This window comes from Symsagittifera roscoffensis, chromosome 3 (genome assembly GCF_963678635.1).
Source record: "Symsagittifera roscoffensis chromosome 3, txSymRosc1.1, whole genome shotgun sequence".
In the NCBI taxonomy this organism is placed as follows: Eukaryota; Metazoa; Xenacoelomorpha; order Acoela; family Convolutidae; genus Symsagittifera; species Symsagittifera roscoffensis.
The window spans coordinates 16289672-16317617 of NC_087064.1; the positions used below are offsets into that span (position 1 = coordinate 16289672).

General features: G+C 36.5%; 1 protein-coding gene across 1 annotated transcript in view; it reads left to right on the forward strand.

The window, feature by feature from the left end:
* LOC134841594 (uncharacterized) overlaps positions 1 to 27946 on the forward strand; it is a 106073-nt gene that overhangs the window by 39322 nt on the left and 38805 nt on the right. The window contains exons 6-11 of the mRNA XM_063857626.1: positions 3295 to 3442; positions 3707 to 3841; positions 17863 to 18033; positions 23430 to 23593; positions 24049 to 24336; positions 24576 to 24756. Of these exons, the coding sequence (XP_063713696.1) occupies positions 3295 to 3442; positions 3707 to 3841; positions 17863 to 18033; positions 23430 to 23593; positions 24049 to 24336; positions 24576 to 24756 (1087 nt within the window). The remainder of the gene's footprint in view (positions 1 to 3294; positions 3443 to 3706; positions 3842 to 17862; positions 18034 to 23429; positions 23594 to 24048; positions 24337 to 24575; positions 24757 to 27946) is intronic.

The following is a 27946-nucleotide window of genomic DNA, read 5'->3' on the forward strand; positions in this document are numbered from 1 at the left end:
GCAAATTGACAAAAACTTTCAATTTGAGAGTTTGTTTGAAATTCATCCTTTTTCTCATAGAATTTTATTTTAAAAAATTCACTCAAATTTAAGATATTTTTGGCAGTGAAAATACATTTTACGCCAATTATCTCAGATTGGCATATTTAACGTGAGTTACTTCCCAAAAATCTTGATTTTTGCATTAATTTTTGTTTTAGTTTTAATATAGTTGTAATTTTGGTTTAATTGTCATCGACAAAAAAAATCCAGGAAGGCTTGAATCATGACATTGGACCAAAAAATTTTAACGAAAGCTGACTTTATTGATCAATTGAAATGAATTTCTTGACTGAATTTAAAGTTAGCTGGACAAAAAACTGGTTAAGTGTTCAATGGAAACTGTGAATGGAAAACGTTGTATAGATGCTGAGTCTAATATGAATAATTTTTCTTTACTTTAGATTTCTTGAATAACTTTATATTAAGTTGAAACGTTGATTATTTTTCCTAAAACTTGAGATTTTTCCGCAAAAAAAAATAGACATTTGAACTTTACCATTCAAAACGTTGAAGTCTATAATATCACATTGAAAAAATTTTTCCCTATCCTAAAAGATAGAGTCTTTGGTAAATAGAGTCTTAAACATTGCAGCATCAGCAAAATCAGACCCCAAAAAATTACCGTCTTACCATCTGAAACTCTGAAACTTAAGTTAATGCTTGGTAAACCTATAGCATATCTTAATACATAGGGTGGAGACAGGATAGCTATTCCCTATCCGAATACATGGTGGCTCCAACCCCACACAATTTGAATCCAACCTATACTACTGATCGAAAAGATGTCCTTTCTTTAACTATTTGAGTTTTAGCCGTTCAGTTCAATTTGCTGGCAATAAATGACAATGTGACAATGAACTGTTGAACATTGATCTGATTTTGGCCTGTTGCGGAATCCGTTTACATTTCACAAATGCACAGTTTGGCCCCGTAATGGTCAGAGGAAACAGATACATTTATGAACTAACCCTTTTTGTTTTGTTTTTTGCTCATGAATAATTCAAGCTGGTTTTTAAAACTCATTTTCAATCAAAACGGAAATCAGAAACTGCAAATAGGATGCTACTAGGCTTTAACTGCAAAACGATAATATATATTTTTTCACCCCAATCACAAAAAAAATATATCGAACAGACTTTTTTGTATAAGCTCAACAAGAGAATGTCATCATTAGAAACTTATTGTTCTGACTTTCGATACGAAATTAACGGAATATTTGTGCTCGAGGTGGGTTTTTTTCTTCAGACAAACTTCAACATTTTAACTGGCCATTTTTGACGGAATTTTTTAATATAATTTGAAAGATATTGTTGTCGTGAGCTGAAATTTGAAAGGATATTTCACCTGTGATCATTTTTTGTGAAGTTATAGGGGCTGAAAGGTTGCCATTTCGGTCAATTTGGGACATTTAACGAGCGATATATTTCGCGCTATTAACGCGTAAGCGGAGAGTTAATCCGTCTTAAAAATTGCTCCAAATCGGTTGAAAGAAGCTTGTTTACCTTAATTCATTTTTTACAAGGAGCAAATTCTATCCTACTGTACGTTAAATGCCGCGTGGAGGGACAAATTTCATTGGATAAAAGATTTTTCACTTTGTTTTATTTCGTTTGATTTTTCAAAATTATTGCTACTCCACAAACTTTAAAATGCAGTCGGAACATTCAGGGCTTCGCCCTGATACGAGCAGTCTTGTTGCTGTATAAACTCAACAACACAAAGTCAGTTCAAAAACTTAGTTCTTGCTTAAGTTCAACAAAAGAACGTAAATGTAACGAAATCACAATTCTTTGATGTCACAAAATTGAGGCGGATTTCGTTGTCACAAAATGCTGAGTCATTTCAATTTCATGGTGTTTTTCACATAAAATGCAATTTACCTAAATCAGACAGAATAGGACCCAAACTGTTAATCGAATGAAAAAAAATGATCCATTAAAAAATATCGACTGAAAATTCCTGTCATAATTATCAGGCTTTTAACAGTTCAAACAAACAAACAGATCGCCTAATATATGCAACAAACAAAAATTGGCACGTTGAATTTTTTTCTCCGACTTTCGAAACGAAAGTGACGGAATATTTGTGCTCGGGGTGGTTTTTTTTTCTTCAGACAATATTCGACTTTTTAACTAGCCATTTTTGACAGATTTTTTTTATATCATTCGAAAAAGTATTGTTTTCCTGAGCTAAAATTTGAAAAGATATTTTACCTGTGATGTTTATTTTGTGAAGTTATGGGGGTTTAAAGATTGTCATTTTGGCCAATTTGGGACAATTAACGCGCGATATATCTCGCACTATTAACGCGTAAGCGGAGAGTTAATCCGTCTTATTCCAAATTGGTTGAAAGAAGCTTATTTGCCATAAATTATTTGTTACAAGGAGGAAAATCTATCCTTTTGTTCTTTATTGGGTGTGTGGGGGATAATTTTCATTAAAAATTTCAAATTAAAAAAAAAAAAATTTCATTTTGTTTTATTTCATTAAATTTTTTAATGTTATCACTGCTCCATAAACCTTAAAAGGCAGTCGGAAGATTCAGGGGCTTCGCCCTGATACGAGGAGTTTTGTTTGATTATGTTATTGATAATTGTTATCATATGCGCTTTATATACTTTAATGCTGATGATTGATTTCTTATTTCTAAAACGTCGTGTTTGAAAACACCACTGACATTAGAGATGTTCCCTAAACAAAAACCCTTCAAAATCCATTGTGAGGTCACATAATTCTCTCAAAAAAATTGACCTATTGCTGTGCATAGGTCCTGCCTTTTCTTTTTTAAATGTTTTTTGTTTTTTGTGGCACCTTTTTTTGGCAGACAAGTTTAGATATATTTTTGGCACGAAAATTTAAAAAAAAGATTCTAGCGAAAAGCGTTCGAAAAAACTGGCAGTTTATGGTCAGGTTATAAAAGCTTATGATCAAACTTGTTGCAGGAAGTTATTATTTTTCTTGACTGAGTGTAGAATTTTTTTGACTGAATGTAGTTTTGTAGTGTTTGGGTAGAACTCAGAAGATGATAATTTAGCAGGCTTAGAAATCACATCACTTTTGACAAAAACAGGCTAGAATTTATTTCTACCGAAACCAGAGTTTTGTCAGCGAAACTCTACTCCGAGCCAGATATGAACCTGACATCCCTCACTTTTGAACCTTTTTTTATCAATTCTAATTACCGATTTGATATAAAGAAGTATTATGTGGTATATGCTGTATTTCTCTCTGACATTTAAAAATATAATTTAGGACACCCAATTCACAATATCTCAACTGGCATCATCTGCTTTGTCTCCGGGTACTAAATACACAGTGTGTGTGGAACTGACAGCTACGAGTGCAGGTGGAGTCAACTACGAGATCAACACAGATGATTCTGGATTCCAGTTTTGCACAAGTTAGCTTATAAACCGAAACTTTTAGGCGTCGCTTCCACAGAAAAGGGATTATACGATTTTACAAAGCCACTAGGCAATTTTTTTGAGCAAGTCGTTTGAGTTTTTTTGCTTCAAAAACTATTTGCTCTGAAGATTGGTTATACCGTTGTAGATTTTTGGGCAAATGGTGCTGCAGCCCTTTTTTTCAAAAAATAAAAAATGTGAAACATTTTTTTGAGTCCACTTCTGCGATACCATTTATTTTGAATATTTGTTAATTTCAGAACCCGAAAGTGTGACAACACTTGTCCTAGAAAGCGTCAGCTCTGCCTCAATGACCTCGGCAACCGCCTCCAGTTTTGCGCCCTCAAGTGGAAGTTCAGATTCAGTTCGACTGACAGCCACTTGCGAAACAACAAGTGATGTATCATTAAATAAAAACATAGATGTTTTACTTGGTTATACTTACGTGTATAATTTTTTTGAAATTTTCTATTATATAATTTTTTCGTCGCTGCTGAAGAATTTCCATTCGTGGGCGGGCAATGCAAGAGACAAATAATAAAACTTAAATGAAAGAATTACAATGCTAACGATTTAAAGCAATTTTTATGAATGAGAGCGCGAAACAAAAAATAAATTACATCAAAATTACAATAGTTACGCAAGCAGTTTCTTACGACAGATCTATTTAACAATCCCCTTATGGTACCAAGTAACAAATCTCCCTACCACCCTATAAGGAAATAATTCAACGGTTAATAATATGAATTTTTGAGCCTAGTGTAACGAATTTCCTCTCACCCCTAATGCAAAGGGGGGAATAGATAAATGAGATCCCTTACCAGACATACTGGGTAAATTTTTCTACTTCTGTTAATTGAGTTTTTCTGCATTCTTTTTCTTGATTTAATTTATGACTAGAACGGATTTTAACCGGTTTAATGATTCCATCAAAAGTTAAATTCAATTTTTGCTTTCTGTTCCGACCATTGAAAAAGGTGAGGAACTTTGCATTCGGGTGTGTTTTAGTTTTTTTCTTTTTGTTTTCGATGCAAAATTAGGTACCACAAATAATTATCGGACTGATTTGAGTGATGTTCCATATTGAACCCCGTGATTCGAAACATTTTTTGTTTTTCGTCATATTTCGAGCTAATAAATAAGCTTGCTATGGCTTATTTTAATGGCTTAAAAGCTTACAATATCAGAATAAAAGCCGTCTTCAGTTTTACTCGAGGAAAGTTATTTTGTTTGCAGTATTATAGCGCTGTTTTGGAATCAAAAACTACAAAAACTCAAAAAAGTGCAAAAAAAATGTACAATTTTTGAAAATTTTCTTGTTGATTTTTTAAATTCATTTTTCTACAAAAATTATTTTCCAGTTTGCTTACTTCCTAGAAACTTTCAAAAAATTATATGTTATGGTTTTTCGTTAAGCTCATTTTATCATACCACGCCGAAAAAACGACCCTATTTTTAAAAAAAATGTTTTCTTTTTTAAGAAAGTAGTCGGAACACTCTGTGCTACTTGCACAGTAATTGGCTATCCTTGTTTTTATTGCAGATTTTTTTTGCAAAAAAAAAACATTTTTGTTGCCTAGAGAATGAATTATTTAAACGTAGACGAGAAATGAGCATGCGTTTCAGATTGAAAGCTATTTTTTTAAGTTACAGAACAGGAGTTGAAACTTGCATACAAAATAGAAAACTCAGAAAGCGAGCAAAACTTTAAGTCTCAAAAACAAAAGTTTTAAAACAACTAGCGCTAATAGGTGTGTCATCTCAAAAACTAAACCTCTAAACCGTTTGAAGCAATTTTTATAAATGTGAGCCCGAAGCAAAAAAAAAGTTACATCAAAATCACAATAGTTACGCAAATAGTTTCTTACGACGGATTTGGCGAATTATCCCGCACAACAAAATTGGTCCAAAGTTGAATTGAGAAACTAGTTCGTCTTTTTTTTCGTGTGACTCAAATTTCCACACTTGATCTTTGATGTCGTCCAAAATTCATAGCTTTTGAACTTTTTCCCGAAAATAATTCGGTATGGGTTAAGGGACAGTCGGAACATTCAGTGCTTTGCTCTGATATACGAGCAGTCTGGCTTACAACCTAATCGGTTTCAACTCGAACACTATTTTATCTAATCAACTTAAAACATCCTGATTTTACCTGCAGCACAATTAAAACACGGAGAAATTAAGTCAACGGAGGCGATAAAAACATTCATAAACTGTCTTTTTTGATAAACAGACGAAGCATGAAATCAGCACCCATTAAGCCCAATCAAAACAATTTTTGTTGATTTGGTGTTATCATAGGGTTCGCAGTTCTCAAGATTACTATCCAGCCGTTAGAGCTCAATGCATCTAACGGCTTGATAACAATCATGTACTATGATAACTTTAAAGTCTTAATGGGTTTAATGGGTGCTTGATTGGGCTTAACACCATTTCTTGAGTAACCTTACTGTTTTGATGCATACCTTTGAGGTTAATCTTAGCACCAGTTCATTTGCTGAAAACTGTCATTTGCTTGCTCAATGGCAGGGGCGGAATTAGGAGAGGCGGGGGCGGACGTTTTCCTTCCCTCAGCCCCCCCCCCCCCCCTCGAGAAAATCCTAGATCCGCCCCTGCTCAATGGCATTTGTTTTTTTGAACAAGATGCCAAAACGCTTGACTTTTTTTTTACCCAGAATACAACTGCCTAAACTTATTTTTTTTTCAGTTATAGTCCAAAGGGGAATTGCACAGTAAAAAGTTTGTAACACTTTCTGCTTTTTTATTTGATCAGTTGTACAAAAACAAAAAGGATTGATGGCTGCTAAGTTTTTTAAAGCACCCATCACAATGCTTCTTTGTAGTTATGTGAGAAGTTAATAGCGGTTTGATTAAGATTACAGTCACTCGTACGATTATCTGGGATTGACACCAGATTTAAGAAGGCAAAGGCTCCGAAAACATTGGGGGAGAATATAGCCTTTTTAACTTTTAGCGATGAAACGTTATTCACTTCACTTTATCCAAAAAAGAACCACAAACATCGCTTGCTTGCTCCTGATGATACTCCTTCAAAATATGGTTTGTTTGCTTTTTTAAGACACAACTAAGTTTAATGTGCCACTAGTGCTTAAAGCTTTCCAAACGCACATGCTGGAAAAAGGTCATCTATTTTTTGTCAAATTGAACTGCGGAATGACGGGAATAGGCCAAAAGTTTTGTACTGGAATGAAAAAAAAACAAGACATTGGGTAAAAAACGGGACGTTATGGTTAGCAACACTTGAAACGGGCGTTAGAAACATAAAGAACGAGTGCTAGACAGAGCAGTGTGCTTGAAAAACACTAATAACGAGATTGCATTAGGGTAAGCAGAAATGGTCGCTGCGCTTTGTTATGGTTAGAACTAAACACCCCGTTTGGTTTATGCAGCTCTACCATCAACAGGTGCATTACTTGTGACTTGAAACAAATCCACTGATACCAATGAAGTCGCATTAGGTTGATTTTGCTATGAAATCGGTTTGATCACTTGCTACTGCTGTTCAGAAACAACTGCGAAAAAGTTTGCTGACGCAAAGTTATCAATTTTTTTTGCCAGCTATTTTGTCTTAGCTAGCCTTGAAATTTGTATCTACTTATAAATTTTTATAACTTGGTGATGTATTCATAAAATTATTTTTTACGGTACGAATTTGAATGATAAATTGGCCCAAGCTAGTCAAAACAACCGGTGTTTGTCCTTGAGGGTCTGCCTTAAAAATCGTTGAACCAAAACAGAACCCTAACTGGACGGCATTTTTCTGAGCCCTACTTCATAGACTTTTCACGCTCAAAACTGCACAATTAGGCCTGAATATACCAAAAAATAAATTTGGGACAATTTTTTTTCCGACGATTGATTTTTCCAATTGGTACAAACTGTAGTATTTGGCATATTAGAGCCAATGACAACAATTAGAGACAAACTCGTACTGAGTTGAAAAACGTTTCTTTTTACGAACAATTTTTTTATTTCAGCGAATTTTAGGGGTTCATAAGGACATTTGAAGCCTTTCAACTGTATGAAAAAATTTGAAACATTTTTTTGCAGCAACAAAGAGGTGAACGTCACATTTCTTGCTTTTTGTGACTGGTTTCGACCACAAAGTTCAGGAAAATCTTCAGATACGTCCTTATCCGAAAATGTGTCGTGACGCAAAACTACCCAAAAATGAATTAAACTTATCAACAGTGTGGGATAACAACAGACAGACTCTCAACTGATAAAACAAAATGTATTATGTGAATTGATCACTAGAACTAACAATAACGTATTCTGTATCTTTCACCAGAAAACGAGAGAGTGATTCTTTCATTCAACAAGCCACTAACTCGGTCGACTGGTACCGACCTTGATATATCAATCAATAAAACCAAGCTGACTCACACTACTGTGACCTTTAACACCATCTTAAAAACACAATAACAATTTCATAAGGGGTGGCCCTCCTGGCGTACCACACTTCCCCCCTTTAAAAAATTTCTGATCAACAGAAAATATCAGCTCAAAAATAAGTCTAAGTAGGAGTTTCGAATTTTTCAGTTTTAGTTTTTTGCTAACTCTTTTTCTGATGCTCTACATTAGGGTTCTTTTTGAAATAGTTTCATTTTCTTCTTGGAGACGGAGATGATGATAGCTCCTCTGCCGACTCTGGAATAGTTATCCCTCTGGAAAATCCTAGCACTGACGCATCTGATACCTCCTTTACCTCATGACGTATGGGACTGCTGTAGAATTGTGTCTGCTTCTAACTGCGTCCTGAAGTTCGGGACGACGATGATTCATTCCCATCTTGTTCTGCTGTAGTATTTGGTGTGAAATTATGTGGGGTGTCTGCCGACTTGTTAGGGCTGGTTTCCGGAGTTGGTTTTACAATTGTTAGGTGGCAGGACTTCGTAGTAATATTAGATTCCCCCACTTGGTCATCTTCCGAGGATACTGGCATTAATCTAGTTGCATCTGAGACAACCTCTGCACCAGGTTATAAAGTGACTCTGCTGGTAATGTTGGACCTTCTATTATCACTCTTGACCGAAATTGGAACTACTTTAGAACTTGACGGTTGGTCAATTGGTGAAGAGCTCGTCATTAGTGGGTTGATGACGCCTCCTGAACTTGACGACAATCTTGTTAGGTCCGTTATCGGAACTGGAGGTTTAGAAGTCTGGATCGGTGTGCTGGCCCTGGATACGCTGGGTGCAATCCTCCGAAATTTTCCGTGGAAAGGGACTGTCGTTTCTGCCAGTTTTGTTGACGCTGACAATTTTCTCGGGTGTGCTTGTGCCTTCGGATCTATCAGTTCGTCTGATGAGGAAGATGACGAGAACTTCCTTTGTCTCCTTATTCTTTTTCCAGTTACTGGCTTGCTGGGTCCTTGTCGACTTGAGGTTTGGGATTTATCTAACCTAAATGAAATGTTAGTTTTGCTAATATTTTCGCCGAATCTTTAATATACGTTGAAGGAATGACTTTGATAGCCTCATGCAAATAACGTTTAAATAATTGTTCCTTAATTTATGATTTGCCACTTTCCTGAATTTTTTAAGTGATTTTGGATTAGATAAGAGCACTGACTCTAGCTTACATTTAGTATTGCATGTTGGTGAATCCACTGTATCTTGTCTAAAACTCAGAGTCCCTGTTGTTAAGCTGTTTCTGAGAAAAGCCGCTAGGAATTGCTTTCTCTCTGTTAATGTGCGGAGAGCCCGGCATCCTTCTTCGTGAGTCAGCTTGTTATTCCAAACCGTCCATTCATTCGCTGATTTGGTTAACTGTTCGAGGGACCTATAGTAAGGTCTGTTCGCAATCTGTGTAATTTCTTGTTTGAATTTAGGCAATACGTCTCGGCTTTGGCAGCCCTTCCTGACTACTTTGATTCGAGGTCTGCTTTCGCATGTCTCTCTTCTGTCCGCCGCAGTCAAGAGATCTCTTTCCAGTTTTTGCTCGTCTAAAAGTAGTTTATATTTAAGATTGTCGGTCGCTAACAACCGTTCAGAGTTTGGCTTCCTACTAAAATGTAATTCAAACGAAACAGAGCTAGTCCTGTTACTGAAATTCTTCTTATCCAAATATCTTCGATTATCAATTTTAGAGCCGAATGAAACTCTGGTGGATTATTTTTCAACTGTAAGGTTCCCAAGTTCCTTTAAATCGTCTGTATTGCACGCTCTATCAATCAGCAACCAGGGTGATCTCCGACTGAGCAGAAAATGTGTTTAATGCCTTTTGATTTGCAAAATTAATTTGCGACCCTGTTTATAAAACCAGAACATTCGTCCGTTCTGATTGCCTTCGGAATACTATCGTAAAAAAGTTCTCCAAGAATTTTAAAATTTGTAGGCTCCAGTCGATTTGGTGAGCATTGCAGACATATTTAGAATAACGGTCAATAGCTACCAGAATATAGGTTTGATTTTTTACACTGTCTGATAATGGGCCCGCGTAGTCCAGCTGGTCTTCCTCCTTAGGAGCATTTAGTAGAGGATGAGATTTGTAATTTTAAAAGGACTCATTGGTTTTAAATTCTTACCGAATAGGGTGTATCCTCTGCAGTTCTTGCAAAGATTTTCTATGTTTCTATGGATCCTCTACCAACAAAAATACTGGACTGCGTCCACTATCATTTCTAGACCTGGATGCGAGCGGTGCAAGCGTGACAACACTGGCCGTTGGAGACAACTTGGGGTCGCGATTCTGTCATCGATCATTATGCAGCCGTCAACCATCGTTGCTGAGTCCCAAAAGGTCTTGATGTAAGGGTCTATCGTGGCAAAGCCTTCATAATCCTTATTTCTTATCGCTGTAATCATCAGTCTGAGCGTTGCATCTTGGTCTGTTAGCTCGCTGAGTATGTTTGCGTCTAAAATGCCTATCAGACCCTGTAGTGACTTTTTATCTTCGGCGACTATTCTTTGACGCAGTGATACTCGATTTACTTGCTTTATCGCTCGTTTCGGTCGAGTAATTCGTTGCTTCCGAAAGTTAGCGATTATAGTGGCTTACTTGGTTCGTCGGAGATCACCTGCTTGCGCTGACGAAATTCTTCTGGGTTTCTTCGCCTTCCATCTGCGGATAGGTCATGAACGACCAAACTGAATTTTATGAAGAGGCGCGAATTCATTCAAGAGTATTCTAAAACTTTCATCTATTATAAACTCTTCAGAAGCGTTCGACATAGCTAAAATTGAAAAGTTTTTACAAGTTGTTGATTCGCTAACGACGATTTTATTTTGATAATATGGCACAGTTGATTTAAATATTTTGCAGATAGGTACAGGAGGAGACTGGGTTATGTTATTGGATATTAGAGAATGCTCAGGAATTCCGCCAGAGAATTGAGTATGATATGTCGAATCTGATTGGTTCCCGTTTGTGCATAAATTAACTGCGCCCTCTTGTGGCGAGTATTCATAGTACAGTTTGCTCAATTGAGTTTGGGTCAAAAAACAGTGCATAAATTAGTGGAGCCCTCTCGCGGTGTTCATCCATATTACAGTTTACTCAACTGTGATTGGCGCAAATCTATGCACAAATTCGTAACGCCCTCTCGCTGTGTATCCATAATACAACTTGAGATTTGTTTGGCGGTTAGAAGCAATCGTCAAAATTCCTGAAAAAAAACGATCGTTGTACTAAAAATTGTTTATACATGGGATGCTTTCTGATACATCCTGTTTAAAAACAGGGTTAGGTAAATAATTAAACTCCTTGTTGTTACACTTTTAGATTGAGCAAGCGGAAAAGAAATTGTGAGTCGATTTCACTACGAACTGTTCATCGACACTTGATGGTTGGGGTCATCAAATGTTGGGTGACGTGATGTATTCCTAGCTTTGTACCCGCAATATGTATGACTTTGAAATCAAAAGGTAGTAACCAGTCTACCCATCTGGTCAGTCAAGATTGATAGGATTTTTTTACCTCTCTTTGACTGAAACGCTGAGATGATTGCTTCAGGGTCGGTTAAAACCTCCCCAGTAAAAAGTTTTGGATATGACCAAAAGTTTGGGATATGACCACACTATGGCTAGTAGCTCTAATTTGTTAGTGCTGTATTTCTTTTCCTGAATTTTCAAAAATCTGGAAGCGATTGATATCGGAACCCTTGGACCATCTGGTAACTCCTGTTCCAAGGCTGAACCTAGTCCACTATGACCAGCGTCGCATTTCACCCTGGAATTTCTCTTTTGGTCCTTTTGATACATTTTTGTAATGTTTGATAATAAATTGAGCGTATCTTCGAAACCCTTTTGTTGGTCTGCTCCCCACACGAATATTTGTTTATTGCTCATTTTTAACGAAGGTCTGAACTGTTTGGTCAGGAGATGACAGTTTGGTAGGAATTTCTGTAGGTAGTTGAGGACTCCCATAAAAGAACGAAGTGTTGGGGGTTTGATAGCTAGGACTACCTGTACTTTTGAGAGTTTGGGTTGGTACCCAGTTTTACAACTATCGAAACCTAACCACGATATTCTGTTTACAGAAAATCCTACTTTGATACTTTTAGAGCAAAACTTTTTGTCTATTTAAAAAGACGTTTTCTACAATTTTCCAACAGATCCTTTCGAAACCATTAGTAAATTTTCCAGAAAACAAATGACTCCCTTGATATTTTGTAGGTTGTTGTCCATTGCCTTTTGAAAATCTTTGGGCATATCTGTGAGGCCGTAAAAAACCCGGTTTTTAAACGATAGGTACCTCTTGTTTCCCCACATACAATACTAAAATTGCAGTGGCTACTGACTAGATCACCAGTTAAGAAATTGCTAAAAGCATGTTTTAAGTTAAGTGACTGAAACCAAACTTTGCTAGAGATATTCGCGTTGACAATTTGCGCGGCAATGTTGAATTGTTCCAGAAGCTTTAGTCTTTGGCATTGGTTTTTAAATATCTGGGCATTCATTGGCTTCGCGTCCATTGCTACTTTTAAGCAGCTGTCTTTTTTGGCTGTAATAATTATCGGTGCTACGAAACGGTCGCAGGTGCAATCGTTCAGTTTTACGATATGTCCATCTTTAATGAGATTCTTAATTTTAGTACCTACTTTGTCTTGGATACGTGTTGGTACTCTCCGACTTTTCTCTTGGATCGGAACCATAGGATCCTTGAATACCGAAATTACCCGTTGGTTTTTCGATCTGCCATCTCTGGTGAATACGTCTTTGAATTTCTCCAAGAATTTCCTTCACCACAATCTGATTCGGTGGACGGCGATGAAATCTCGTTATTAAGGACTGGTCTTAATTAGGTGGTTTATACACCCAAAGCACTTTGAAGATCAAGACCTAATAGGCATCTAGTACGGTTCTCTGAAAGAAGGAACTTCGCTGAACTGATATGCCACCCTGGCGAAGAGACGTCTGCAATCAAAGTGTCAAATAATTTGATTGTTCTTCTATTGTAATCTACAGAATGAGTGTCAATAGACATCTCAAAGATTGACAATAGGTTTAAATTGGCGCTCGATTTGACGAGTATATCTGCGGTTTTCTTGTTAAAAAAAGATGCTGGGCTACCCGTGTCTACGGTGGCTTTAAAAAACGTTTTGCTGACTCTCAGGGTGATTTGTAGACATCTGCTTTTTCCATTAGCAGATTTGGTGACTTCTAGCTTTTGACTATATTTTGGGGTTTTGGTTCCTGATGGTTAGTTAGGACCTTTGGTGGAATGTTCAAAATCGAATATTCCGACTCACTGTCCGATGCAAAAAAAACGCACATCTCTTCTGCTGCGATTTCTGTGAGTCACCTACATTGTTCCTGAAAATGCAGCATCTGGCAAAATGACCTCTTTTGTTACAGTTTTTACACGTCACGTCCTTTGCCGGGCATGGAGGTTTTTGTTTTGGGGAATAATCCTTCCACAAAATTAACATGGTTTGTTCTCTCTTTGTTGGTTTTGGTTATGGCAGTTGTTGAGTTTTCCTCTAGAGCTTTATGCTCGCTTTGTTCTGTTTTGGATGTTGTTCTTCTGCTGAACTAATAGGGTTGGTTCCTGTTTGGTTTGAAATGAATATGGACAGTTCTGGCCGGAATTAGTATTTGTATTAGATGGTACTGAGAGATTCAACTGTTTTTGTAATGTAGAGGCAGTGACATAACATTTATCTTGAAGGAAAGCCGATTTGAGGGTTTCTTCAGGAGAATTACCCAGTCTGATACAAAGATCACTTTCAATGTCTTTGAATCTTATTTTGGCGATGAAGATGTCTTGGACAACCTCTTTTTCATTGTCAATTGCCCAACCACACTGGGCTGCTTGGCCCGGAAGTCTCAGGAAGAGGTTCTCCAGACTTTCGCGATCTGATTGTTGCGTGTTGTAGAGATTTATTCTTTCGATAATTTAGTTTTTGTCCTTTTTGAAAAGTGTCTCGCAATAATTGTGGAAGTCGCGAATTTTGATCGTTGCGATACCTACATGAGCGTGGCTTTCTAAGAATGTTTTCTTACGTTCTGATCCCGAAGAGAAGAATAATCGCGATTTGATCCTTTGGTACGCCTCATGAAAAAAAAAACATTTGGGCTAATTTTTGGTCTCTTTTTTCTTCTTCTCTCATTGATTTCGCTCGGTTTGCGAACTTCAGCTTTATCTGTTGCGATGTGATTGGCTTCTTCTGGTTGGGACTCTGTTTCTCCCTTTCTCTCTGGTCGCGGAGGGGGGTCGTCAAAAACTTTTACCGGGTCACTCAGTAGAATATTGGCGTTACAATATTCTTTTAGATTAACGGCTAAGAAAAATTGTCCAATCCACGATTCCCAGGGGAATAAAGGTTCCGTTGTTGATTTGGGCCGGAACGCTGGTACCCCTATAAAGTTAGTTCGGTCCTCGCCGAACAAAACTGCTGGCTGCGCCATGTGGGATAACAAGCGACATACTCATAAATGATAAAACAAAGTGTATAATGTGAATTGATAAACGAAAGTATCAATAACGAATTCTGTATTTTTCAACAGAAAACAAGAGAGTGATTTTTTCATTCAACATCAAGCTGCTAGGTCGGTCGACTGGTACCGACCTTGATATATCAATCAATATGACCAAGCTGACTCACACTACTGAGACCTTTAACACCACCTTAATAACACAATAACAACTTCGTAAGGGGCGACCCTCCTGTCGTACCACAATAATATCCCATGTGTTTATTGTACACTGATATAGACTGAGGTGCTTGAACTGCCAAATTAGTTTTTGGCACCCGATCGTTCCTACCGAGAGTAACTTCTGGTTCCCCTGCTGAGAATGTGCTCGAAACAGTCGCCGATTTGTTGTCATACCATTGGATTGCAACCAGCTGTATCTCTCGTGTGTTCAGCGTCTTAGTAATATACAAACCTCTAACAGGTTCCCGAAGTAGTCAAACTTCAGCCCAGGTGCGCGGCTTACAATCAGTTCCCGGATTAGATCTGTGCCACCTGCAAACCTGGTGAGTTGAACCAGTTGTCAAAGAAAAGCTTGAAACTTCTTTCCGATGGAATAAGTTTGGCGAGACGTAGTACTACTTGTCCAGGTTTTTTGACAATCCCACCATCCAAAAGTGCCTGAAAATTTCCACCATAAAACTCTGTTTTAAGGATTATCGACCAGAAAGTACAAACACTCCCCAACCCCACTTTTTCGGACCCCTCGACTGTCCAACCCCACAGACTTCGCACAGAATTAATTAATTCTGTTCGTGAAACTGTGTCGATAGCCCCGATAGTTCCTTCAACAGAATATTCGAAGTCCTCTTTACCCGGATCCGCCATTAACTCAACTGAAAAAAAATGAATTAAAATAATCGTTCTGCCGGGTGGTACGATTTTGTACTGTACCAAAAGCACAAATTTTTCCAGCGCCCAGACAGTAAAGATTCATATTTCCACGTTCTGGTAATTTATGGGGTGCCAGTGAATAGGTATTCAAAGTTTCAGAATCCTAAGTTATGTGAAAATAGGGGTACAATAAATATTCTGGGCCAAAACCGAGTGATTTTTCGTAGTCTGATCACGGTTGACAAAGGCGTCCTCTAGTAGATGCACGTGTCATTGGTAGCCATTTTTTTATTTTCTTAAACCGTGGTATTCAAAATTGGCTCGCTGTACGCTTTCCGCCAACATCAAGCACGTATGATTAGCCACTTAAATGCCACGTGTTGTTTTCTAACTCGGTACGACATCGTATCATCGTCCAGTTAGGGTGCGCGATGGCTGAACCAAAACAGAACCAAAAAACGGTTAAAACAGAATGTATCCTTTTTCATATTAAAATATGATTAGGTGGGGGACTCGGATCTACGCCAAACCGATCTACTTGCTACAGCGGTACATTATTTTATACCGCTTGGCCAAGTCAACCTCTATGTAGTTAATTTCGAAGACATCAAAGTGCACGTTCAAGTATCTTTTTTTTGCGGCAACTTCGTCAGCCGATAAACACGGAGGAATGGGAGCGACCAGTACAATCGGACGGTTCATTATGCTAGCAACGCTTTTAATGCCGGCGGATCGAGCACGTGCTTTTTTGTCATAATGCAGTTTGAATATATGATCAAGTGGGAAATGCCCACGCGGATGTTAGGCACAATGACCCACACCAAGCCAACAGTTTTTAAAATTTCATTTGAATTTGCCTGCCATTTTGTGTTTCCGATGAGGGAACGTAGGTATTCCCGCTAACCAACGTGACAACAATGCTTTAGCGTATAATTGCACTCTAGCGTAACGCCTGTTATGGTCAAAATTTTCTTCAAAACCCAGCGACGGGAAGCTGGCTTTGTGTTGGCTCAGTATGAAGTGCTAAGTATGATGTCAAGGCGTTAAAGTTTTGTGGATTAAAGCTAATGGCAGTGACTGGTCTATCTTTTAATGGTTGTTCAACCAGGCTAATTCTGGTTCTTAAAAACTTCTCGATCACCCTCCTGTTGCCTAGGATATGTCTGCGATATGTCCTGTTGCCTAGGTCTGTTGCGGTCTTGAGCAAGCCTTCTGAAATGTAGCAGAACCCCAATCAAAGCTAAGCACTTCTTTTATTGGCCTAAATCCTAGTCCTGCAGCTCTGATCCTTGTGGAACATAGAAGCTTTAGTAGAATTCAGACTTTTTCATATATCGACAAAAAAGGGAGCGGTGGTGAAGTGGTTAAGTCTCCGCCTCTCTAGCGAAAGGTCGGATGTTCGATGCCCACCATGATTCCTGCTCGTTGTTTGAGGGTAAAACAATAATACTCAGCCTAAAAATATAGCCAAAAACTGCATGTAAACCTGAAAAAGTGGTACAACAGCGGTTCTCTGTGAAGAGGTGAACAGTTCATTTATTGGTCTTTGGCTCGTGGATAAATCGTCTTAAAAAGTTTTATCAAATTGGGGGTGAACTAGTGGCGTCATAATTCAGTTCTGAGCGCACGACACACTCGTAAAAAACTAGAGGCTGAAAATCTAAAATTAACATGCCTTACATTGCACTACCACGCCACTTAAGATAAAAACTGATGCTACACAATGTGATTTTGGGATTTCTTGATGAAAATGCGAGAAGTTTTGAACAATTCGGGCAATTTTTGGTGATTTCCCAAAACGTATTGTGATATTTCGCCGCCGAGCGGGATAAAGCCAACAATCGGCTATGAAACTAGTGTCCAGCAGGAGCGGATCTAGGATTTTTTCGAGGGCGCGGATTTTCAAAAAATTGTCTTAGAACTTTTGCCGACCTTTTTTATGGTCGACCAAATTGATTTTCTGAGCGCTCCCAGAGCACTAGGTAAACCATATTTTGGCAAAATGTTTAAGCGCCGCAGCTGCATGCAAATTTTTGAAAAAACAGGTCAAAATAACCGTTTTTGGGCACTTTTTGGATAATTTTGACCAAAAAAAAGTGTTTTTTTTTTGGCGCACGCTCGCCTTCAAAATTTTTAAATATTGGCACAAAAGCGCCTTCAGAAAATGTTAGGATTGGTCAGCCGGACGTGGATAATATAAATTGATATCAAAGGGGGGACCCTTTGGCTGGTGAGGGGGTTCAAACCTTGAAATGAAAGACGTCCCAGCGTCCTTCCCCCGCACCGCCACACCCCCCTCCCCGTGAAACCGCCCCTGGTGTTCAGGACACTTTTACAAATGTTCTTTTCATCTACAACCAGATGAGTTTTTCTTGTTTTTTTTTGTATGGAGTTAAAGGCAATTAAAAACAACATGGAGTTAAAATCAATTTCAATGCATCCTTTGCAAAAACAGTTTATACGTTTACAAAATTGATCTCTTGCCTGACTAAATAGCTTATAAATATATTTTAACTGATTTTGTTTTTTCTTCAACATAATCAGTTCTTTTTTCTAAGAAACTGCACGAATTTGATTGCTTGAAACTAAATGAATTGCCGACGCAACGGAGTATGTAAAATGACCTGTGTGTTTCTCCACAGGTGTTGAGGTCGAATCAGTAGAAGTGACATCTGTCGACTCCACGACTACACATGAATTCAGTCTTTTGACCCCTGGCTGTTTTCACACTGTCACTGCATGTGCACAATGTCAGGGAGATGACGACGTTGACGTCATTTTCGGCAACTGCGACACGAAAAAAATATGCACTGGTTTGTTTGATTTCAAAAACTTCAAAATCATAAAAAAGGCGGGAGGAAAATTGTCCTTTTGAAAAAACGGCATTGATAAATTCAAAGTTGAAGAGATCATAGGTACTCTTAAAAAATCTCCAATTTCTCGCCATATTTGCGATGTTGCAATAACATGATCCCATTAAAGCTTTTTTAATAATTGAAGAAATGAATTGGTGATAAGTCTGTGGAAAACCCTGGCTTTTTTGCTTATACCCTTTTTTGTACTGCTACATTAGTAGCCAAGAGAGTCTGGAAACGGTAGGTTTTTAAATGATGTAATGCGGTTCAAGGTCAAGGTCAGCAACAATGAATAACTACAGGCCATATCGTAGATTCAGTGTGCTGTGATATGGACTCAGATCTTATAGTATCTTGCATAGTCGTAGAAAACTAGAGTCGTGATTAGGTGAGATCTACATTACGACAGGTTTTTAGTCGCTCAAGATCCTAGGATATCAGGATTTTCAAATCTCGAAAAAAAAAACGGATTTAGTTATTCCGCTTTACTGGGCGACGGCTTCAGTAAATCGATCCACAATACTTTATCAAAAACTGGGTGGAATAATTCACAATGACAGCGACATTATAAAAAACGTGGAGCCACACGGAAAATTGCTACCAATGGTCGGTGGTACTGGACCGCTAAAAAACCGGAACCACCAAGACTGACAGAATCTACGACTGCAAAAACAGCAAGAGCTCAAAGCGACAGAATCGTGAGCGGGCAAAGCGCGGCTAAAAACTTGAAAAGAATAAAGAAAAGACAGAAAGTAGGACACCATGAGTACAATACAGAAACTGGTATAACGTCTTTTCCTATCTTTAGGGTAAGAAAGGCCAGAAAAGACGAAAGGGGAAAACTTTATGTACAGTTTGTTGAATATAACAGAAAACCTATACAAAAGTTGAGAACATTAACAGTGAAAATGAAACAGCAGGATTAATAATACCACAGATTACTCTAATATATACAGAAAAAAAACGAGAATTGTGTTGCATTTAGATTTTAAAGAAAAAATAGGGATTTCAACGTCACAAAGAACTACCCACAGATCTGATGTGTAAATAAAAATGCGATGGGTCTACGGGTTACAAAGATGAAAGATGCGATATGTAAGAAATTTAAAATCTGTTCAACAGAAATGGAATATCAAAAAATCGCATCGTGATATCGAAATTCAAGTTCCCTTGATGCCCTATTCAGGAGAAAAGATGACTTATACCAATCCACAACCAGAGTTAAGTAGAGAAAAACATAGAAAAACTACTCGAGGTGGTACACAACAAAATCTAGACAAAAGCACTGATGACTGTTGTTTTCACAAATTATAAAAAGAAGGAAAAAAGATAACACAATTAAATTAGAATTTGAGGCGAAGCCCATAAACCTGCAAATGTACAAAACTTGTACCGAATGCCAAACGTAGACAAACTAATAGATAAGTAGATAAGGTACGCCAGACAATCACAGAGAAAAAAGCCAGACAACTATTCTTATCAGTTTCAGATCTCAAACACAATTATAGCCATTTTAAACTAGCTGTGAAAACAGCTATTCAATGCAATTTTGAATGCAATTCAATGCAAGTTATTGAGAGAAAAGCAACAGGGACGTATTTTTTTCTTCGGGCTTCGATAAGCTGCCTAACATATCAACAGAGTTTCAGAAGACTATGAACGGTACCCTGAGCAACGCGAAGAGCCCATTCTGTTTTCTGCATGATATTCTGATAGTGTCTATGGGAATAAAAAAAGATCTCATATGGTTTGTGGAAAAAAAAGAAGGAAAAAGAAGATGAGGAGAACTCAGCGTTGAAAATGTTAAGTAATGAATTCCTGAAAAATTAAGTGAAATGGTTGGACATCATGGGGTGACACCAAAAAGTCGAACACAGAATCAATTCTAAAATTAGACCTCTCAAAAACGCTGAAACAACTAAGAGTTTTCGTAGGCATTTTAGATTACCTTGCAAAGCTCCTACTTAACCTAGTTACGTTAACTGAAAAACTTAGACCGATAACGAAAATATATAAAAAATTAGAATCAAAAAGAAGAAACAATAAATAAAAAATTCACTGGACTTCTGCAAACACGAAAAATTATTTAAAAACTATTTCAAGCCAAATCCACAAAAGAGATGGTAAAAGATATTAAAATCTGAAGTTAGTCACATTGGTTTAGGAGCCACTTCAAAAACCAATTCCGAAACAAGGGTTATCATTTGTATCAAACATTTTATTAGCAGTATATCGGGCAAGAGTTTGGTTTAGAGTCTTCCTGTTTTGACGGGAACTTTAGTATCTAGATATCACCAAGCGATAATAACAGCCCTAAAGGCAAACAGAACAAGCAAAGCGCATCAACCTAGGATGACTTGATTGCCTGATAGATTAGTGCTATTGAACGGTTAGCAAAATTGATTTTCCTACTGCTATTGATTGGTTAGCATGGATATGAGAATTGTTTATTAAATCTGGAGGGAATTATTCGGGGAACCGTGTGATGAGTCAAAAATTGATGAAAAGTTTGCCGTAGTATCGATTGAAAAGTTTCATGAAGCACTTGGTTAGTAATGTATAAGAAACCAGTACAAGTCAACCTAATCAAAAACAGATCCAAAAGTTTTCTCTGCAAGTTACATAATAGTCGAAGCTAATTGATATAGAAACAGTTGGTTCGAAAACTAAACAAGACTGCTCGTATCAGGGCGAAGCTCTGAAAGTTCCGACTGCCTTTTAAGGTCTATGGAGCATTAATAAGATGAAAAATTTCAATGTAATAAAAAAATTTATTAAACTTTTTGAAAAAATTTGAGATTTTATGTAAAAACATCCCCCCACACGTCATATTAAGTACAAAGTGATAGATTTTGAGCCTATTAACAAATCAATTATGGCATATAAGCTTCCTTGAACCAATTTGGAAAATCATCCCCCCACACGCCATTTAAAGTACAAAAAGATATATTTTAACCATATAATTAACCAAATAATATTATAACCAATCAATTTTGGCAAATAAGCTTCTTTTAACCAATTTGGAACGATTTTAAGAAGGATTAACTCTCCACTTACGCGTTAATAGCGCGAAATATATCGCGCGTTAATTGTCCCAAATTGGCCAAAATGGCCATCTTTAAACCCCCATAACTTTAGGAAAAATGATCACAGGTGAAATATCTTTTCAAATTTTAGCTCAGGACAACTATACCTTTTGAATGATATAAAAAAATTCCGTCAAAAATGGCTAGTTAAAAAGTCGAAATTTGTCTGAAGAAAAAAAAAACCCACCCCGAGCAAAAATATTCAGTTACTTTCGTATCGAAAGACGGAACAACAAGACTGCTCGTATCAGGGCGAAGCCCTGAATGTTCCGACTGCCTTTTAGGGTTTTATGGAGCAGTAATAACATTAAAAAATGAAATGTAATAAAATTTAAAAAAAAAATTCAATTTGAAATTTTTTATGAAAATCATCCCCCCACACGCCATTTAAAGTACAAAAAGATAGATTTAGCTCCTTGTAACCAAACAATTATGGCAAATAAGCTTCTTTTAACTAATTTGGACCAATTTTAAGACGGATTAACTCTCCGCTTACGCGTTAATAGCGCGAAATATATTGTCCGCTTACGCGTTAATTGTCCCAAATTGGCCGAAATGGCAATCTTTAAACCCCCATAACTTTATCAAAAATGATCACAGGGGAAATATCTTTTCAAATTTGAGCTCAGGACAACAATACCTTTTGAATGATATAAAAAAGTTCCGTCAAAAATGGCTAGTTAAAAAGTCGAAATTTGTCTGAAGAAAAAAAAACCCACCCCGAGCACAAATATTCCGTTACTTTCGTATCGAAAGTCGGAACAAAAAGTCCACTCATATTGAAAAAAAATGCACTAAAGATCGACAAACGCGCAAGTCAAACAGCATCGCAAGTCAAACGCGCGAGTGGTTTCATATTTTTGCAAAAAAAACTAGTTGATCGGGAAATGAGAAATTACTAGAATGAGCAAGGCAAAAATGAAATTGAATTTGCCAGTCACTACGGAGGGTATGATGAGAAGAAATTGATCAGCTCTCAAGCTTCAAAGGAAAATGATTGAAATTCTTTGCTCTAAAAAATAAAAATCAGAAAAAAAATTTGTTCCGTTTGAGAACATACAGAAAGAGGTCTGGATGAAAGCGCAATACAGACAGATGAAGGAAGTTTTGAAATAATGCTTATGTATAAAGAAGCAAAATTAAAAAAACTGAGTTAAAACTTGTTAATTTGGGATCTAGAAATTGTTAATTTAGGCTTCTTCGCTTAGAATTTTGGCCATAAACTGCTGCAACTGCATAAGAGTTGGAATGCAAGTTGGATGAGTAAATTGGAAAGGAAAACATCAAAGACGAAGAAACAAACAAATAAAAGCCCAAACAATTAAGCCTAAACAAGCCCAAACAATTAAGCCTAAACAAGCCCAAACAATTAAAAGCCCAAACAATTGCCTAAACAAGCCCAAACAATTAAAAGCCCAAACAATTAAGCCTAAACAATGATCGTTAAAATTTTTTGACCGGCAAAAACTGAAACTAGAAAACATTATTTGTATTTATCATGCTGGTAAAAAGTTGACATAGTGGCAAACTTTCCCGAAGGAGGGTGAATGTGCCACTGCTACGACATTAATTTATTATTATTAACTATTGTTATTAACTATTAGCTGATGTAATACCGGTCAAAGTCATGGTCAGCAACATTGAACGACCAACATTTAATTTTTCATGATCATAGATATCTCCGCCCCCCCCCCTCCCCCCAAATTGATAAAAAATTAACAGTTTTTTTCTTAAATAAAACTGGATCGATTTCACTTCGAAATGCTAGCTGATACAACGAACCTTAAATCAATTTAAAATTATTCTCAAAATACGAAATATATGAAAATTAAAAACGCATTTGAGCTCATAACTGTCAAATTTTTGTGTAGAAAACGGCAAAAAAGAGGAGTAAAGAGCCAGTTTGAAACCAGCTTATTTAAGTAAACTGTTTCTTTGACCAGTCATAAATTACTGTTTTGCCTTTCTTAGTAATATCGATCTAATTTTGGTGTTTATTTTTCACCTTTTAGGAGAGTATCATGGAAAAATCCAAGTTGCCAATCAGCTTCACTGGCCTTTTTATTTCGTATCGATCTTGAATCAAGCTGCCGTCATTCATTTGTTTGAATATATCTTTGAAACGATGTTGCCATTTTGCTGTTTTATAGGGCTATCTAATTTGCAACCCTTTTAGTTCATAGTTCCGATCACAAATGAGTCTTCGTCACCACAAGCCTACCGTCAACTATATTGTTATTATATTAGATACTTTTTCTGTCGTTCAAGAGCCCGATGACTTGCCCGGTCTGACGCAGTCCAGCACATCTTTCTCCTACTCCGGCTCGGTGACGTCATCTTTGTCTGGATTCGAACTGGATAACATCAAAGTGATGTCGGGAGTAGCGAGCAGGGTGTCTTATGTGGTGACGACAACGGATGACAGCTCAATTGTAAGTAAATTGACCATTTAAACTCATCGTGTTCTTTCGCCCACCCTCAGAAATATAACGCCAAAAATTTAACGTAACCACCCGTGTTGACCTTCCTTCACCAAAAGAGCGCTAATTGTGCAATTCCATGCAACACCAAGGCTAGCCGGTTGCTGTGCAAGTAGCACAGAATGTTCCGACGTTCCGACAAAAGTAAATAAAAATTACCTTTTTTTTTCATTTTTTTTCTTCAAATTAGTGTCATTTCTTGTACGATGTGTGATGAGAAAACTATACAAATTGTATTACGTAAAGAAATAAGGCATAACTGACGTAAAATTGTTTTAAAAATGGCATGATCGCCTTCAAATAATGACAAATAATTTTTTTAAATGAAAAAAAATTTAAAAAAAAAATTTAAAATGTTTGCTTATTTTTTTGCTCTTAAGTGTCAGAAGCAAAAAATCTCATTTTAGTGTTCTATTGTGTCAGGCAACTGGGACGCGTCTTTTAGTACCGCTGGAATAAGCCAGACACTATCTGGCTTAAAATCCGGCTGCAAGTATTCCGTCGCACTCTCACCTATCTGCCTGGAAACAAATACAGCTAATGAGGTATCCAACAGCAAAATGTACATTTTTGACAAGTGTACATCGCCTCAGGCTCCGAGCGCCTTGTCGACTGCCAACTTTGACAACGTTCTAGAAACTTCGTTTCATGTCATTGGACTAACGGTTCTATCCGGATTCCACCACGGCTTCAAGGTCAGCAATTAGCATCCCAAAAACGGTCTTTTAAGTGCATTGCGCCCGTCAATTTTAACTCCACAAATTTAAGCAAAGCTCCGTGGTAGGTTAAATTTTGTTGTAATCGGCCCGAAAATCATAAAAAAAATTGTCATTGGCTTAGAGTGGAGGATACCTCCATCGGTATTTAAAAATTTATTGAAAATCGCAACATAATGTTTTTTTTGAAAATTTTTATGAATGTTCATTCTTTCAAGGTGGAGGTGACTAAAAATGACCAAAGCACCCAGACTGTTGAATTAACTAGAGCTGATTCTGTTTACGTTGTAAGCGATTTGGATGTGGGTTTTCGACACACAGTTACTATCACTGCGAGGTGTGAGAGTGGCGCAAATGATGTCGAATATGGAAACTCGATCACGTATCAGCAATGCACAAGTGAGTCTTATCTGTGAAATAATTTTTCGGTTTAATTTTTACTCGAAGGAAAATATGTAAAAGAGGTGTTTTCAAGGGTTTTTTTCATAAGGTTCAAGTATTGCATTCAATTATCATAGAGTTCGAAGACGCAAAATTTAAATATCTCTTTAAGATATTACAACACTTGGTTTAAGATATCCGGCCGCAAACATTAAAACTAGAAGTTAAACTCTTTTTCCTTTAACTGTTGTTTTTAAGCGAAATAAGAAAACCAGTTGCTGTGTATGAAGCGCAGAAAGCTCCGACCATAATAAAAAAAACTATAAAAACACTTTTTTCTTGCGAAATTGTGTTGTTTTTGCGGGTGGCGTGGTGAGAGAAACAGGACAAAAAATTGCTACATAAGTTTGGCATACTCAACTACGGTTGTCTTTAGCCTTCAAAAAAACTAAGAAACAAATAAACTTCCACAAAATCCAACATTGTTTCAAGTTTTTGCAATAATTTTTAATTTTTCTTGAAACCTTTTTTATTGCCAAGCAGCGCTGCATGAAGCTTCAAAATCTGATTTTTCTGGGTTAAAGCTAAATTTTTATACTCAAATAGAAGCTGTTTTCTTAATTTTTCTGGTTTTAATGATGTCAAATTTTCCCTTTTTTAATCGTCAAATCAGCACTATGCTCAAGGCACTAAAATGATACATCACCTGCGCCATTCCAATGATTATTTGAGCTACTTGATTTTGCATGAAAATAAAACGTATAAGCAAGTAAAGAGAACCCAAAAGCAAACCCGAAGACATAGTTCATCCGCCTTTTCAGTGGTCGAAACGAAAGTTCATGATGATAGAATTGTTTTGCAACAATACTAGAATTTATTTTTCAAATGGTGTAAATTGTGACACGGAAGTTTCAGCCAATTAATTAGCGGCTTTACCGGGTTGATCTCCTTTGACCAAAAATTCTACTCATACAAATCCATAAACTAAGTCAATGAAAAAATACTGGTCATACAAATTTCATAAATTTTGCTGAAATTGTGTCATCGAAATTTCAAAGAAATTTTTCTTGTTTTGGCTTAAATTTTGGTGTATCGTACTAAATGAAACAGAAAACTTCTTTGTAAGAAAATGCTTATCATACAATTTTCAAACATGACTCAGGAAATTGTATGACTAGTATTTTTTTGATGGCGACCGCAACAATTTTTTCTCAAGTAATTTTGAAATTGTCGCAAACATTATTTTTGTGTTTTTTTTTCAACCGCAAATTGAATATCGTTATCAAATGGGCTTTTTTCAAAACAATGTTTGCATGCAACATTGATTTTTTGTGTGCATAACGTAGTCCTGGATTTTGGATTTTGGACAAATATTGGATTTTTTTCCTTTTTGCTATATAACTTTTTTCGAAAACGCTAAAAACGCTTATTTCTTTGCATGCCATGTTTATGTTTGCTTTGATCAATTTCGAAAATTTAAAAAATCAAAACTTTAAAAATAACCACCGTTGAAAATTTCTGCCAAATTTTAAAAGTTTGTTACTTTCGTTACATTATTTGTGTAAGACAGAATTAAGTCATTTCAGTCCGTTTCCAATGCATTTTTAATGCGAGACGGTCAAACTTTTGGTTACTCTTCGTTTTAGTAACCAAGATTTTTGTTACTTGTATTCAATTACGAACACAACCAAAATTTTTGAGAAATTAATATGCAAAAATCTATATTTTTGGTTTATGGAAAACCGCTAGTCATACAATTTCCGTATATGAAAAATCACTAATGATAGACTTTTCATGCAGTTTTATGTACTTATGAAATTGCATTAAAAGTGTATGACTAGCATTTTTCCAAATATGAAAATTGTATGAGTAGCATTTTGGTCAACCAGGGTATAGGGTTAATAATAGGTTATTATAGAAACTAAAGGGTGATTTTTGAAAAAAAAAGTTTCAAATTTAAATCGACCTTTCTATTTAGGTCAGCAAACTTGGAAAAAATTTGATGTTTCAAACTTGAAGAAAAAACCTATTTGCCAATTTGAAGCCAAAATTATATTTTTCTGTTAGGAGACATCTTTTTGATCATAAGCAAGCTTGAAAGAATTGATATCTGAAAGTTTTCGTTTTTCGCGCGTGCTAGTACAAATTTTATAGAATATCACGACGGCAAGTATCAAGACCTAACTTCCAAAAATAATGTTTTCAAAATAAAAATGAAATTTGAAATTTCACACATTTTTCTGTTGCTTGAAAGATTTTCCAACATATTTATTTATTTTTGAACTTGAATCAGGAAGATTTTTTGTCTTCAAGTTAATCCAAAAAATATGAAAAATGTGAACATCCAAAAAAATTTCTGACCACTCCTTGCTCAAGAAAACTCATGGATCTAAAAATTATTACTGTTATTTTGGGTCGATTGAAAAAATAGAATTGCCCAATAAATGAAATAGATGAGCGATTTGAACGTTCAGCAGGAGAACCCGGTTACTATACAAAAAACACGCAACCACAGTGTTTTTTTGAAAATATTGAAAAAATGAACCGAAAAACAGAACAATTGTCATGCTTTATAGTTTATTACGAGAACAAACTGTGTATTTTGTAAAATTTTAGGCGAGTTCCGAAACAAGGACACTCCCTTTGTTCTTATTTTGCTCTTTCAAGTTCTTTGATCTTTGACAAAAATTTAACTTGTGTTGAAAGACTTATCTCTTGATTCCAGAGACATACAAACACCAAATTGTTTGCCTATCTTGTTAACAGTTTTGCCTCGTAGTATATTGGTGTCACGGGAGGAGTTGAATTGAGGACTAAAATTTTTTTGATGTGATGATTCTTTCAATAACTAAATAATTGCAAAAATAACTTTGTTAGATATGCTTAGCACAGTATGCGAGTGGATGTTAAAATAATAATTTGAGTGCTTTGAGAGTAGAGAGCAAAAACACTGGTAAGAATGCAGAATTTTGACAATGATATTTGGAAACGTTCACATAAAGTTTCCTGATGAAAATTTTTTAAACTTTGATTTTGCCACAAATTTGATTTATGTATTTTACAAAATTAAATGCTTGTCTTCTACTAACGCAGTGATCAAAGCTGTTTCAGTGCTACAAAAAACCTGGTAGTTCGATCACCAAGAAACAAGTGTGGCAAATAGATTGTCAGCTTTCTTTAGTAATTGAAAAATATAACTTCTAAATTT